Source organism: Ursus maritimus, unplaced genomic scaffold (assembly GCF_017311325.1).
Source record: "Ursus maritimus isolate PB19 unplaced genomic scaffold, ASM1731132v1 scaffold_20, whole genome shotgun sequence".
NCBI classification, from domain to species: Eukaryota; Metazoa; Chordata; class Mammalia; order Carnivora; family Ursidae; genus Ursus; species Ursus maritimus.
In genome coordinates, this window is record NW_024424453.1 from 45,899,420 (window position 1) to 45,916,269 (window position 16,850).

General features: G+C 33.8%; 1 protein-coding gene and 1 long non-coding RNA gene across 2 annotated transcripts in view; one reads left to right on the forward strand and one right to left on the reverse strand.

Moving 5' to 3' along the window:
* The window catches only part of STT3B (STT3 oligosaccharyltransferase complex catalytic subunit B), a 102,982-nt gene that overhangs the window by 56,622 nt on the left and 29,510 nt on the right, over positions 1-16,850 (forward strand). Inside the window, exons 4-5 of the mRNA XM_040636894.1 lie at positions 9,591-9,656; positions 11,391-11,490. Of these exons, the coding sequence (XP_040492828.1) occupies positions 9,591-9,656; positions 11,391-11,490 (166 nt within the window). The remainder of the gene's footprint in view (positions 1-9,590; positions 9,657-11,390; positions 11,491-16,850) is intronic.
* LOC103680125 overlaps positions 1-16,850 on the reverse strand; it is a 73,167-nt gene that overhangs the window by 33,092 nt on the left and 23,225 nt on the right. The window lies entirely within an intron of this gene.

The window sequence follows — 16,850 nt, forward strand, 5'->3', positions numbered from 1 at the left end:
GATCTTGGGATTGAGCCCCTCATTGGGCTCCCTGCTCAGTAGGGAGTCTGCTTCTCCCTCTCCCTCTATCCCCTGCCCAACTTGTGCATGCTCTCTCTCCCCCTCAAATAAAATAAACTTTAAAATAACAAATCTTCTTGGGGGAAAAAAGAAGAAATGTGGTTTTCTATTCCTGAAGTAATAGATTTTTTTTTCTATTATCAGTCAAGTAATAAATTTTCTAGATGTGTCCAAAAGCTGACCTTTCTGGTAATGTAGATTTCAGTATGTAGATTGATATTATTTCTGAGAAGTTGTTTTGTTGCTGTTGTTTTTGTTTCAAGATTTTATTTATTTGAGAGAGATCAAGCAGGAGCAGGGAGAGGGAGAAGCAGGCTCCCTGCATTGTAGGGGCTCCTTCCCAGGACCCTGGGATCATGACCACAGCTGAACGCAGACGCTTAACTAACTGAGCCAACCAGGTGCCCCTCTGAGAAGTTATTTTTTATTATAGTTTTAAATATCAGTTTGTTTTCACTGTTTCTCTTGGATTTTCTAAGTGTCTTCTGTATCACTTTGTTTATGACCCTTTTTCTTTCTCTTGGCTGTTTTCATTTCTCTCCTTATAACATGCTGCTGATTTGGTTTTTAGTATTCCATTGAGGGTTTTTACATCAGTGTTCATAGGTGCTAACTGGTCAGTAGGTTTTCTTTTAGTGTTTTCATCTGGCTTTGTTACCAGGGCTTGATAGAATGAATTAGGAATGCTTTCATCCTCTTCAGTTGTTTTTAGAAAACTTTGAGGATTTTTTTTTTTTTTCATCCCAGCAATTGCACTGCTAGGTATTTACCCCAAAGATCAAATATAGTGATCCAAAGGGGCACCCCAATGTTTATAGCAGCAGTGTCCACAACAGCCAAACTATGGAAAGAGCCCAGAGGACCATTGACAGATGAATGGATAAAGAAGATGTGACTCATATATAAACCATGGAATATTATGCAGCCATCAAAAAATGAAATATTACCATTTGCAATGACATGGATGGAACTAGAGAGTATTATGCTAAGTGAAATAAGTCAAGTTCTTTTAATGATTTATAGAATTTACCAGTGAAGCCATCAGGTCCCACGCTTTTCCGTGTTGAAAGATTTTTGATTACCAATCCAATCTCTTTATTAGTTACTGGTCTATTCAGATTGTCTATTTCTGCGTGATTTAGTATTGGTAAGTTTTATATTTATAGGAATTTGTCCCATTTCATCTAGGTTATCCACTTTGTTGGAGTACAGCTACTCATAACACTCTCTTATAATCCTTTTAATTTCTACAGAATTAGTAATGTTTCCATTTTCATTTCTGATTTAGTGATTTGACTTTCTCTTTTTTTTTCTTAGTCCACCTAGCTAAAGATTTATCAATTTTGTTGATACTTTCAAAGAACTACTTTTTGGTTTCATTAATTTTATTTTTTTTAAATGTTTATTTATTTGTCAGAGAGAGAGAGAGAGCACACAAGGAGGGGGAGCAGTAAGTAGAGGGAGAGGTAGGCTCCCCACTGAGCAATGAGCCCAAAGTGGGACTCTGTCCCAGGACCCTGGGATCATGATCTGACATGAAGGCAGAAGTTTAACTGAGCCACCCATGTGTCCTGATTTAATTATTTTTTTTATTCTCTAGTTTGCTTATTATATCATTTCCTCAAGTATTTTTGGTTTTGATTTTAGTTTGTTCTCTTCCTTAAATTTTACAGTTAGGTTGTTAATTTGAGATATGTTTTTTAATGTTCATGCTTATAGGTATAAATTTTTCCCTTAGCAGTGCTTTGTAGCATCCCGTAAGTTTTGGTGTCTTGTGTTTTTGTTTTCATTCCTCTTTAAGTATTTTTAAATTTCTCTATTATTCCTTCTTTCATCCATTGGTTAATTTCCAGAAATAGGTGTTTTCTAATTTCACTTATGTTACTGATTTCAAATTTCATCCCATTGTGGTCAGAGAATATACTTTCTATGATATCTGTCTCTTTACAATTAATTCGTAGCCTAACATATGTGCACTTGAGAAGAATGTGTATCCTGATATTATTGGGTCTAGTTGGTCTATTGTGTGAAGTCCTCTGTTTCTTTATTTATTATGTCTAGTTCTACCAATTATTGAGAGTAGGTATATTGAAGTCTCCAGCTATTATAGAACTGTTTCTCTCTTAATTTCTGTCAGTTTTTGCTTCATATATTTTGATGGTCTGTCATTAAGTGTCTAAATGTTGTAATTGTTATACTTGGAGTATTAAATGTTTTATTAATATTTTTGTCTTGCAACCTTTTTTGATTTAAAGTTGTGTCTGGTCATTAGTATAGTTACCATGTTATCTTTTAGTTACTGTTTGTGTGGAATATCTTTTTCTATCCTTTAACTTTGAATATATTTATGTCTTTAGATCTAAAATGAGTGCCTGGTAGAGAGCATATAATTGGACCATGTGTTTTTATCCATTCTGCCAGTCTTTATCTTTTGATTGGAGAGTTTGACTTAAACCAGTTATATTTAAAGTGATTCCTGATAAGAAAGATCTTATTTCTGTCCTTTTGCTATTTATTTTCTATATGCCTAGTAGCTTTTTCAGTCCATTTCCTTTATTACTGTCTTTTGTGTTGAGTTGATTTGTGTGTGTGTGTGTGTGTGTGTGTGTGTGTGTGTGTGTTAAATTTGTTTAAATGCCTTTCTCATTTCCTTTTGGTATATATTGCTGCTTTCTTTGTGGTTACCATGGAGGTTACATTTAGCATTCTAATATTATAATACTCTTATTTCAGTTTATACTAGCTCATCTTCAGTAGTATATAAAAAAATCTTACAACTCTGTTCCTACCGCTTTTGGTTGTTGATGTCACAAACTGTGTGTGCAAAAACAAACTAATAATTCTTTTAATTGTATTAGTCTCTTAAAGTATGTAGAAAACTAAATTTGGAGTTACAAATCAAAGTTAAAATAATGCTAGCTTTTATACACCAATAATTTTTGTTTGGACATTTAGGGTTCTTTATATTTCCATATGAATTTTGCATCAAGTTCTCCATTACAGCATTCTTTTTTAAGTGACATAATTTTTTTTATTATTAATTCAGCAGATATTTTGTAGAACTGGTGCTATTTGATATGTTGATTATACAGAGTTAAATGAAGTTGAGCTAGTAGGGGAAATTTTGAGTATCCTATTGCTTTTAAGAATGATAGCGTGACAGAATGATAAAGCATACTCAGTAAGGACTAAAAGATTATTTTGTGAGTTTTTCCTTTGTTCTGTTTTTTAAAGCAAAATATTTAAAATAAATTAGGTTTAAAGTAGAAACAGCTCCAATATTTGAAATGAGTTGGTTTGGAGTTCTGGCATAAAAATTCATTTTCTGACTTGTGGCAAGGTGTTTGACACTTTAATCTCATTCAGGTTTCTTATAAATGAAATAGAAAAAATGTTTTAGCTACAGAGTTGCATTAGATAATTACATTTACTTCAAATTTGATCTTTACCAATTGAAAGTAAAAATAATAACAGCTCTGACTACTCTGAAAAGTTTTTTGTAGCCAAATGACATTATGAAGTTGAAAACATTTTATATGTAATCTCTAAAATGTAAATATAGGCTGTGTACTAATTCCTCATCTGGTGTGTTTATTTTTAAACTGTTTAACATCTTTTACAAGTTATGTTTTTAAAATTTTTTAAATAAAGTACTGTTTTCAAAGCACCATTTCCAGACATTTTTGAATATGCTTTTAGATTCACGTTCTATAGTTTCTAACTTTTTTTTTTGTCAGGATCAAGTGCTTAAGAGTAGAGTCTTTGGAGCCAAACTGCCATGGTCTGGTTTCCTCTTTCCTGAATTTCAGTTCTTATCACTAGGAGTTGTTAAAACTATCCCCATGTCTATTACACCAACTATAAAATAGAAGTAATAATAGTACCTACCTTATATGGTTTAAATTAGTTAGTGTGTAGAACATTATAGGAACACAGAAATTGATGAGTACATGTTTGTTTTTACCTTTGTGTTAACCACTCAGCAACAATAGCTGATGCACATAAAATAAAATAGTACTGGGAACAGTACATGTAGTTGCCTCCTATAGAACTTTTTTTTTTTTAAGGTTTTCTCCTCTGCCTTTGTAATCAATCCTCTCCTTAACCCATATTTCTTGGAACCGCAGATCTGATTTCTGTCTACATATTTTTGGGAGTTTGTTTTCCATAATGCCATGTTGTAGAAACATATAGTAAGGGGTGACCCTTTATGTATGGCTTACTTGACTTAGCATAAGACTTTTGAGAGTCATCCATGTCGTTGCATGTTTTCATAGTTTGTTGCTTTTTATTGCTGAGTAGTATGGGTATACTTTATGGATATACTGTTGAGTATTTTGTTTCCCAATTTTTGACATTCATGAATAAAGTAATTATAAATATTTGCATACAGTTCTGCATATGGGCATATATTAATATTCCTTTTAGACAGATGCCTAGGTGTGTGGGGGTGCCGGTTTGTAATATAAAACAGCTGCCAAACAGTTTTCCAGAGTGGCTGTGTTATTTTTCATTCCCTCCACTGAAGTATGAGGTATTGCATTTACTCTGCTTTTACCAGCATGTTATATGTTCAGGTTTTTAAATTTCAGCCATTCTAGTAGATATGTAGTGGTATCTCATGGTTTTAATTTGTTTTTCTCCAGTGAGTGACAGTCGAGCATCTTTTCAGGTGCTTATTTCGCATTCTGATTCTTTGGTGAAATGTCTCTTCAGACCTTTTGCTTATATTTTGGTTGGGTTGTTTTCTTACTATTGAGTTGTAAAAGTTCTTTATATATTTTGGAAACAAGTTCTCTATCAGATGTATGTTTTATAAACATTTGCTCCCAGTCTGTAGCTTGTCCTTTTATTTTTTTAACAATATCTTTCTAAGAGCAGAAATTAAAATTTTTTTTCTTGCCTCATTATACTTGTTGGAACATCTAACACAGTGTTCAGTAGAAGCATTGAGAATTTTTTTTATCCTTTCCTTCCTCATTTTAAAGGGAAAGCGTTCAAGCTTTCACCATTAAGTATGATGTTAGTTGTTTTTTATAGATGTCCTTTCATAGCTTAAGGCTGTTTTCTTATATTTTCAGTTTTAGAATTTTTATCATGAATGGGTGTTAGATTTTGTTAGTAGCTTTTTTGTGTCTATTGGGATGATCATATGGTTTTGTTCTTAATTACATTAATTCAAGGTTTCTCTCCTTCAGTACTATTGACATTTGGGGACAGGCAGTTATTTCTTTTGTTGTAGAGTGTTTAGCGCATCCTTTACCTCCACACACTAGACTCCAGGAGTACTTTCTCCCTGTTCCTCAGTTGGGAACCACTGAGTTAATTTTTTTTTTCCACATGTTAAAACAACCTTGAATTCATGGAATCAATTGCACTTGTTCATGACACATAATCCTTTTTTTTATATTTTTGGTTTTGTGTTGTTTATATTTTGTTAAGAATTTTTTCTTCTATCTCCATGAGGGATATTAGTATGTAGTTTTCTTGTAATGTCTTTATCTGGCTTTGGTTTTTTGGGGGTTTTTTTTTTTGGTGAAGATTTTATTTACTTAGCGCGCATGCATGCACACACAAGAGTATAAGCAGGGGGAGGGGCAGAAGAGACTCCCTGCTGAGCAGGGAGCCTGATGTGGGGGTTCAATCCCAGGGGCTTGATCCCATGACTCCGGGATCATGACCTGAGCCCAAAGCAGATGCTTAACTGACTGAGCTACTCAGGCACCCCTGTCTGGTTTTGATATCAGTATTATACTGGGCTCTTAAAATAAGTTAGGGAAGTGTTTCCTTCTCTGTTTTCTGAAAGAATCTTTATAGGATTGGTATTGTGTCTTCCTTAACTGTTGATACTTTTCACCAGTGAAGCCATCTGAACCTGGGAAGATTTTTAATTACTAATTCAATTTTTATTGACATAGTTCTGTTCTGATTTTGTTTCTTTATGAGTAATTTGTTAAAGTATTTGTTTTTTGAAATTTTTCATTTCATGTATACGATCTGATTTGTTGGCACAAATTATTCATCATACTCCTTTATAATTCTTTGAATTTCTATACAGTCTATAATGATGTTACCTCTCTTATTCCTAGTATTGGTCATTTGTATCTTTTTTATTGATTAGTCTAGTTAAAGTTTATTCAACTACTGGTTTCATTTATTTCTCTCTGTATTTGCTTTCTATTTCATTGAATTCTTGACTTTTATTATTCTACTTTGTATTTAGTTTGCTCCTTTATAGCTTCTTGAGGTTGAAGCCTAAGTTATTTTAGCTATTTCTGTTTTTCTAATATGAAATTTAAATTATACTTTCATCGTTGCCTTAGCTATACTCTGTATATTTCAGTATGTTGTGTTCTCGTCATGTAGTTAAAATATTTTTCTAATTCTTAATTTCTTCTTTGACCCATGGGTTCTTTAGAAGTGTATTGTTTAGTGTCCTAATATTTGGGAATTTCCCAGGCTTTTTTTTCTCTTGATTTCTAGTTCCATTGTTGAAGAATTCTAATTCAGGAGTTTTAATATTAACATGTCAAAGACTGAGTTTAAAAAACCTCTATCCAAACCTACCATCTGTTGGCCTTCCTCCTCCCCACTGATGGGTAGTACTTCAAGGTAGGAAGCTAGGCGTTCTCAACTTCTTTTTCTCCACTACTCTCTCTAATTCTAGTAGTTAACCAAAAAATGTTGATTTGGCCCCTGAACATAGCCTCTCCTTTGTGTCTGCATTCCTACCACTGTAAATTTGGACTTAAATACTCATTTAGTTATATACCATCCTCCTGACTTATATTTCTGTTATCAACAGGATCTATGAGGATCTTGTGCCACTCAGTGTCTATACTCATCATGTGGTCTCTGTCATATTGTGCTTTGACTGTAGTTCTTGCTTTCGTGTCTTATCTTTCCAGTTGGGGCATGACTGAGTTATAATTTGTTTGTCCAACATAGCCTTGCAGAATTTTGCGTGTATTAGTAAATATGTTTGATTCCCTTTCTCATTCTGTCTCAGCCTATTCAGTTGGTTTTAGGGTTTGAGGAAATTTCAGGGTATGGAGTGTATTTAGTGGTTATAAGTATATTCTGGTTTTTTGATAATAGATTGTAGCAGAACTGAGCCCAATCAGTCTCAGTAGATTACATAAGGGGAGTTTTAGAAAAAGAAGTATTAACTATGATAGAAGAGTAATACAGAAGGAAACCCTGTATGATATATGCTAGGGCTGAGGGAATGTACCCAAGGAAGGACAAACTTAGGATTCAGATTTCATTAGAGAAGGTGTGGTTCAGCCCACCAACCTCAGAGAAGTTTGATGGTTAGGCCAGCATAGAGCTGCTCTGGAGCCATCTGACAGGAAATTGACCACCCTCTGGAGTATAGGCATTCAGGAGTGGGGAGTTGGTAACCTGTAGCATTGTGTGCAGTGGGAGTCTGGGTACTAGCAGGGGACAGGAAGTATTTAGACTGTGTATGGGGCTTTCAGTTACCATGTCAAGAGGATTGCAGAAAAGTTATTACTAGATCAAGGCTGCAAAGTCACAGAAGGACCATGTTCGGCCCCATGGCTGGGGTCAGCACCACCAGATGTTTTCATACCACCAGCACCAGCCTACACCTGAAATGACTGGAGAGCCTTTACTTTAGTATTCCTTCAGCACCCTCTACCGAGAAAACTTAACATCATACTCACTTCAAAGGAGAAATACTTAGAAAGTATTCTGTTATCATAGAACGTATATTGAAGGGTGCATTTGGAGCTAAGAGGTAATAAAATGGTAACTGACACACAAATATAAAGCAGTGAAGGGTCATTTGCAAGCTTTCCCTGCCAACATTTGTCTTCTCTACCTCCAGTTCACTGGATAGCCTTTTTTCCCTCAATCACTAGGTAGAATCATTTTTTTTCTTCCTTATTCTATTGATCTACCTGCCATAGCTTTCTGCGCCCCGGTTCTTGGGATTCTGTTTTGTTTCTGGAACATCTTGTCTTCTGAGAACACTATTTCTTCTAGTCTCCCCAGTTAGAATTAGGCCTTTCTGGGGCACCTGGGTGGCTCAGGTCATGATCCCAGGATCCTGGGGTCAAGCCCTGCATCCTCACGCTCCTTGCTCAGCAGAGAACCTGCTTCTCTCTCTCCTTCTGCCCCCCTCCACTCATGTTCTCTCTTTCTCTCTCAAATAAATAAAATCTTAAAAAAAAAAAAAAAAGAATTAGACCTTTCTGAACATTCTTTTCTTTCCCATTTCCCTGGTAGCTGCTTTTCTTTCTAAAAATCATCTTTGGTCTCTCTAATTTGTCTTTTGGTCTCTGTGTGATTTTGACATTAACACTTGGTTCCAACTCACTTCTCCACTCTCTAGAGATTGGATATTATAGGAATAATTTCTAATCAGCCCTGGAAATTTTTTTCACTTTTAAAATGTCAGTATTTTAATATACTGCCTTCCCTGTTCACATTTTAGCATAGATCAAGCTGGTTTCAATGGGGGAAGGGTGGTGTGTTTTGCCACACACATATATTATGATGTTGAATTCAAAGCAGTCTTTCATTAGTCTTAAAGAAGTCAGCCTGATAATATCTTTAAGTGCTATAAACTGGAAATGTTTTCTCTTTCCTTCCTCTCCCCCTCTTTTTATTGCTTTGGGGTGTGTGTGTTTGTTTTACAGTTCCCCCAAAGATTACATGTCACCTGTAGTTTGTTTTAATGCACTAATAGAGACTTATTTTAAAAGTAAATTCCTTGAAATCAGGTATTTATATATATTTTTAAATAAAAATGACATTTTTCTCTTAGCATAAATAAGTATTTAGAACTTGTGTTTTTGAAATTTAAAATCATTTTTCTGAACCAAACCATTATTTTCAGAGGAATGTATAAACTTATCTGGGAATTATTTCTTTGGTTAGTTTTTTTAAGGCAGTAGAGATTTGTCATTTTTTTGAAACTTTCATTGATTGCAGGTTCTCTTTCTGGTTCAGAGTAATTGAGAATTTTACTGACATATCCTAGAAATTATTGTAGGACTATCAATTTCTTGAGGATATAGATTATTATTTATTGATTGGTTATGATATATGAAAATTCCTAAGTGATAGGTTTTCAAAAATGGATGCTCATAATTAGAATTATATGTGAGATGTATATATTCAAATGAAGAAAAATTATAGAGTAAGGTGTTATGCCTAAGAAAACCAGCCATATGTAAAAATGTAGATTGAACAAATTTATTTAGTTAAAAGCTCAATTTGTTATTAATCATTTTAAAATAGAAAATAAAGCAAATAGAAAAATACTTTTGATTCTTTTTACTGAAAACTGCATATCAACAGAAAAATCAGAGCTATTTATAAGATGTCTGACTGTTGCCCAGTGTTCTAAATGCATATATTAAGTGGATCTGAATATCTGAATAACCACTGTACTTTTTTAAAATATATAACTTTGACTTTTTGTAGTACAAGAGTACTAAATATTTAACTTTTTTTATTCAGCAGGAACATTTATAAACATTTGCTTGTTTGTGTTTTAGGTAAAATCTGTAAAAACTGGGTCAGTTTTTTGGACAATGTGCTGCTGCTTATCGTATTTCTATATGGTAAGAATTCATATTTGAAACTATATGAAGTCTAGCAAGTATTTGGCAATTAGATCAGTTTCTCTTCTTCATCATTTTCTTCTTATCTGGACTAGTTCTCCACTTCCTTTCTCTTGAAACCTTAGGATCCTAATTTTGTTCAGTGCATTCCCATTCATTACTGCCATCCTCTTTCCTACCCCATCCTTGGGGTGGGTATGGACTTTGTTTTAGTGGGAGGGCTAATACTCAGCCCCTCAAATATAATATTTGCAGCAAGTGAAACAAAAATTTTCCTTTTCAAATGTATAACTTTATCTAAATAATAGTCCTATCCTCTAGGAAAACAACCTACATACTTTTTTCAATAGAGTACTTAAGATTGGGGTTCAGAATTACCTCTTCATTCTCTTGCCTTTTTTCCCCATAGCACAGCCTATAAAGTAGTCTTGTGCTGAAAATTTGTGGTAATTTTAGGTAAGCTTTTTTTCTGTTTTTAGACAGATATCATGGAATTTATGCATCCAGATTATCCATTCCCCTTTTAAAATGGTTAAAGCCTGAGACACATTCTGTGCGGTTGTACCCAAGTACTAGCAAACTCATTCTCTTTGAAACTTACATTTAAATTTTGAAGATAATTTGAAGTTCTTCAATTAGGACTTGTGCTCAGAGTAACATTGTTTTTGGTGCAAAATAGCATGTGACTGAAACACTAAACTGATATTTTTATATTCATTGTACACTGAAAGTAGATAGTTCAAGTGGTCCTGAAATATTTTAGACAAGAGTAGCATTGTTAACAATATATATGTTAACATCTAGTCTCCTGATATGACTGTTAGTAAAATGGTTCTTCTAAGCTTTTAATTTTATTAGAGCACACCTAAAACTTTGATCTTGACAAGAGCTTACTACCTATTGAATGTACTCAAAAAAGTAATACTGTTGGTTGAGAATAAACCTTATCTTTAGAATCTTTATTAATTTACACCAGAACAGGGATGGCTGGCTGACTTAGTTGGTAGAGCATGTGACTCTTGATCTCAGGGCTGTGAGTTCAAGCCCTACTTTGGGCATACTTTAAAAAAAAAAAAAAAAAATCACATAAAAAAATTAGACCAGAACATACTTAGTAATTCTGATTAAATAGAATAGTCTAATTTTATGATACATGCTAAACATTAAAATGGAATCTTGATTTGTAATCCATTAGTAGGAAATACTTTATACTCAGGGGTAGCACTTACATTTTGAGTATCTGAAAGCATATCCAGATTATCTGAGTGTTCCTTATAGTTCAGTTGTTGGCTGGTGCTAACACTGATTGTTCTTATTCTCAGTCAGGCTTCTTGCAATGTACTTATCAAAAATGGGGAAGTAAAAGCCTGTTTTTTCTTTTAAAAATTTATGATCTATAGCCCAAGAATCCATACCTTCACGAAAGACTTTTTACTGCCGATTCACAAATTATAATGTTCTTAGTGTTCTTATTTAATTTGACCATTTCTCCATTGAACATAGAAAAACATGTTGGATTTATGGGATTGAGTTATTTTAATAATCAATAAAAATAAGTAAAAACAGGTTTTTTGTTGATTATATAAATCAATTTTAAGCATATCTCACAACTGCTAAGAATCCTAGTGTTTATGTCTGTTCATTATATGTTTAGATTGTCATGACAAATAAAACTTACCTATTTTTTAAAGCAAACATCTTAAATTATTTAACTTGGCATTTCTTAACTTCTAGGTCTCTGCTTGGGGTGGCTATGTGTTTATTATCAACCTTATTCCGCTGCATGTATTTGTGTTGTTATTGATGCAGCGATACAGCAAGAGAGTCTACATAGGTAAGTGATTTGACTTGTGAAATTTCAGCTTCTAAGAGATGTTTCATATACATTCTTTTCATTGAACAGCCATTTCTGTTTGGCCATATTACCCGTAAGGAGGTAAAAATAATTTCGCATATTTTTTTGCTTTTTTTGTATTAAATAAGGTAGGTCAGGCATTTTTACCCAAGTGTATTGTTACCAACTTTTCCTTGATGAGTTTTTCTTTTGTTTTTGTAGAAATTAGTCTATACATACTAGATTTAATATTTTTCAGCCCAGCCTTTTTTTGGGAGGGGGGGTGGGCATTCTATCCTGAAAATCATTCACATATACGTGTTATTCAAATTCAGCTTAGTCACTATGAGATTGAACATCCTCAAGGTAAACAGTTTTATAAACTTTTGAAAGCCCTCTCTGTATAATAAATGGCAATCTTAGTCCATTTGGCTGCTAAAACAAAATACTACAGGCTAGGTAGCATATAAACAATAGAAATTTCTCACAGTCCTTCCTGGAGGCTGGAAAGTCCCAAGATTAAGGTACCAGAATGATCACATTCTAGTGAGGGCTCCTTTCTTGGTTCGTAGCTGGTACCTTTTTGCTTTGTCCTTAACATGGTGGAAGGGATAAGCTAGTTCTCTGGATGTCTTTTAAAAGGGTACTATTCCCTGGAGCCTGCAGTACCTTACCACCTCCCAAAGACTACCTCCTAATACCGTCACTTTGGCATTAGGTTTTAAACTTAAGAATTTGTGTAGGGAGGACATACTCATTCAACCTTTTTTCTATGAAATCTTTATTTTCTCTCTAGGATTTAAAACATGTCTTCTGAATAAGATGCTTAATGATAGATGTTATCTCAAATCTTATTTTCTATGTCTCAAATCTGATTTTCTATGACAGAACTTTTATGTATTGAATTAATCAGAGAGAAGTTGTGGTCTGAACCCAATGTCTTCGTAAAATAATACAGTTCCATTATGGTAATGTTGTTGGTAAGCAGTAACACAAAGATATAAAGCTTATTTACTTAATTAAAGAAAAAAAAAACCATAGTAGCTTGGCAGTTCCTCAAAAACTTAATCATAGAGTTATCATATGACCCAGCAGTTCTCTTCCTAGGTATATACCCTAGAGAATTGAAAGTAATTATTCACACAAAAACTTGTACACTAATGTTCATAGCAGTATTCATTATTCCTAATAGCCAAAAAGTGATGACAACCCAATGTCCATCAGCTGATGAATGGATAAATGAAGTATGGTATATTCATACAGTGGAATATTTAGCCACAAAAAGGAATGAAGTACTGATATATCATGAGCCTTGAAAACATGCCAAGTAAAATAAGCCATACACATAAGGCCATGTATTGTAGGATTCTTTCAGTATGAAATGTTCAGAATAGACTAACTTACAGACAGAAAGTAGGGGATGCCTGGGTGGCTCAGTCGGTTAAGCATCTGTCTTTGGCTCAGGTCATGATCCCATGGTCCTGGGATCGCGTCCCACATCGGGCTTTCTCAGTGGGGAGCCTGCTTCTCCCTCTGCATGATGCTCCTACCTGCTTGTGCGTGCACACGTGCTCTCTCTCTCTCTCTCTCTCTCTCTGACAAATAAATAAATAAAAATATTTTTAAAAAGAGAGATAGACAGAAAATGGGGTTAGTGGTTACCAGGAGCTTGGGGAGCAGAAGAGGGACTGCTATTGGGTATGGGGTTTCTTTTGGATTGAGGAAGTGTTCTGGAATTAAATAGTGGTGATAGATATACAACTGTGACTATAATTTAAAAAAAAAGAATACTCAATGGTACATTTAAAAGGGAGAATTTTATAGTATAGAAATCATATCAATTAAAAAATTCATATATAGTCATTTTTATCATACTTTATTATAATCACTACTGAAGTAATTAATATATGTTGAATGCTTACTTTACAACACAAACCGTCCTGAGTTTTTCACATGTATTTAACTCTAATTTCCATAACCGCACTGTGAATGTGTAGTGGGTACTGTTACTATCCTCGGAAACAAGAAAGGACATAATTTGCTCAAGATCATGTGGGTGAAGCCTTAACTTATGCCTATACGACCCATGATGCTAAAAATTACTATAACTGTGTGCCTACCATATAAATACATGCCTTACTGTTGAAATACATCAACCCGTGATATATTTCTGCTCTGAACACACTGTAAATAGTCTTTGGGGTCCAGAAAGGAGAATAATAGATTCAGCTTTAAGTTTCAACTATGTGTTTGAAATATATAAGGAAAGGATTTTTTTCAAGTTAAATGGTAATAGGGGAGGAACTATGAGTTGTTTAAAAACTTTTGGGTCTTGAAAAAAATTTTTTTCCAAAGATTTATGTATTTATTTTAGGGGGTGGCAGAGGGAGAGAGAGAATCTCAAGCAGACTCCTGGTCGAGTATAGAGCCCATCTTGGGGCTCCATCCAGTGACCCCATGATCACAACCTGAGCCAGAATCAAGAGTAATGTGCCCAACCAACTGAGTCACCCAGGTGCCCCAGGTCTTGAAAATTTAGTGGTCAGGGGAATAGAGTGGGGAGCAGATTAAGGGATAGACTTGTTAAATGTCCTTGAATCAGGGAGAGGAAGAAGAGCCAAAGTAGTCAGAAGTAGCCAAATAAATACATTGTTAAAGAGGTCAAATGAAAGGATTTTCTACATTAAAGTATATGAGCAGTGTCCAACTTCCCTTGAGTGTTAGCATTAAGATCTAGTAGGGTGAGAATTAAGAAAAGACCTTGTATTTGATGAATAGGATTTCTCTGGTAACTTTACAAAAGTACGCATTTAGTACTGCTTTAGCTGGCTCTTGAAAATATTTCTTCTTTTCAGGGGGAGGAAAAATAAAATAGTTTGGGGATATTATATATGTGTCTGTGAAGTTATATTAGTGAACACCTCAGATAATATCATAGTATTCAAACTCTCTATGCCACCTTGTTCCTTAATCGCTTATTCCATTCATCTAACTAAAAGTATTTTAAGTGATTTTTATGTTCTTTCATAGTTTACCTCTAAATGGATGGAAAGTGATGATATAGAACAATCAGTTCTCTTTCTTTATCCTAAATATATCAAGATTTAAGTTCAATTTAATCTTAATGGTCCTGAAAAATATGAAAGCATTATAAAGTATTCATACAGGTTGTCCTCTGATTTCACCACATAAGATCCTTTGTTTGTAGTACATTCTCCTCGTGATCAGAAACATTTAGATAAAGAAATAATGATTGATAAATGGCAAACTCATAACCATACATTTGATTGGGTTCTCAGTATCAAATTAAATGAAGTAAAAATGAATCATTTCAAATAATTATGAAAAATGGTTTTCCTTTTCAGTAAATTTTTTGCATGTGTCTTTAGAATCCGTTGGTAAGCCAGGGGAAACTCAGTTTGTTCGCATGTGGAAAGGGGGGTACATGGAAGGTATTGTGGCTGTATAGGGTAGGTGTGGCACAGGAGGGGGAGGAATTGAGGGGTTAAGGGATAAGAAAAACCCCTACTACTTGAAATTTGGGTGCAGAGGAATTGTTGTATAAAGTTAAATTATTTTGTGAAGATATATTTTGGACTTGGTATATGTCACTATATTGGAATGTGAATTATAAAAAATTATGTTACAAATAGGATTCCGATGTTTTAACAAGAAAAAACACCCACATCTTATTTTGCATTTAGAGAAAGACTGGTTTGCAGATATCACATAACACTAATGGGATGTAAAATTATTTAACCTTTGTAAAAGTTTATCATACTTTTTATCATAAAGAAACTGTTAAACATATGAAGACATATTTAGGGGTGTTCACTGTGATGTAAGTTATAATTGTGAAAATAGTTTAAATGTCCAATAGAGAAATGCTAATTTCTCTATTGGACATTTAAGTTACACTTAAATTGTAGTGTTGCCATATTGTATGAATTATTATGGCATCATTAAAGTTGGTATTTGATGATATAGGAAAATGTTAATAAAAAGGAGGCATACAACAAGGATTATTACTGATATTTTTTCTTCATACTTTGCTTTCCAGATTTTCTACAATGAGCATGTACTAAATTCATAATAAATGAGACTTGCTTTTTCATTTACAGAAATGTGAATTTTATCTCTGATGGTTTATAAGCGTCTCATTAAATTGGAATAATAATTTAAGGAGAAGGAAGAAATTAGTTTCTAGTATTGATAAATGAGTTTTAAATGTCACTGAGGAATTTGTTTATTGTCTGTTTTAGTGAGGTCATTTGAGTAAGGAGAGTAACAGAATCACCTTTTTTTTTTTTAGCAGAATCTCTTTTTATATCTAAAATGTATTTTGATGGTAATATTTACTGGTGGAACCATCATATAAAGAGTTAAGTATTATAGACATACGACATACTTTAGTTCTGTATAAATTATTCTAGAATTGTAGAGTTTGTGAGTGAAGAAACGTAATCCTGCTATTGAGTGAATTAAAACTAAAACCAGAAGGGCGCCTGGCTGGCTCATTCCATGGAGCATGTAGCTCTTGATCTCAGAGTCGTGAGTTCAAGCCCCACATTAGGCGTAGAGCTTACTTAAAAAAATTTTTTTTAATTAAAAAGTAAAACCAAAAAATTAAAAGCATAAATTTTAGGCATCATATTTATATTTGGCGTATATAAACAAAACATATCTAATGCTAAACAGAAAAACTTAAAAGAAAAATTGCATGTAAAGATTCTAGGATACAAAAGCTGGAAGCACTAGAATTTAGTTTGTCTAATTTTACCTTCTTTTGGAGGAAATTTAAGCAAATCGGTTCACTAGAGAATTAAATGTTTAATAGATACTACGTTTTGTGCTAGCCATTAAGATGCACAGATGATCAAAAGATAGTCTTTTTCTAGGGAGCTTGTATTATACAACATAATTTCATTATTACAATGTAGATTATAGCATATGAACAAAATGGAAAGGGGAAGGAGCTTGTGAAAATCAGTTTTGACTTTTAAGTTTCAGGAAAGTCTTGTTAGGCTTTCCAGCTGACTATGTCCTTCTGAAAGTTTGAGAGATGAATCTTCATCTTGAGAAGAGAAAATAGTATGGAAACAGACTTACAGAGGGTTTGTGATGATGTAACCATAAATGAGAGGTGCCATAACGGGGTAAGAGTATGAACTGCAGAGCCAAATTAACAGGATTCAGTTCCTGGTCTAGTCACTTACTAGTGGTGCAACTTTGGGCAGATTACTTAATTTCTTTATGCCTTAATGTTCTCATGAGTCAAATGGAGATAATAATTCCTACCTTGCAGAATTTTAAGTTAAATGAAAAGTGCTATTTCAGTGTTTGCCTCTGCTGTTGTTTAT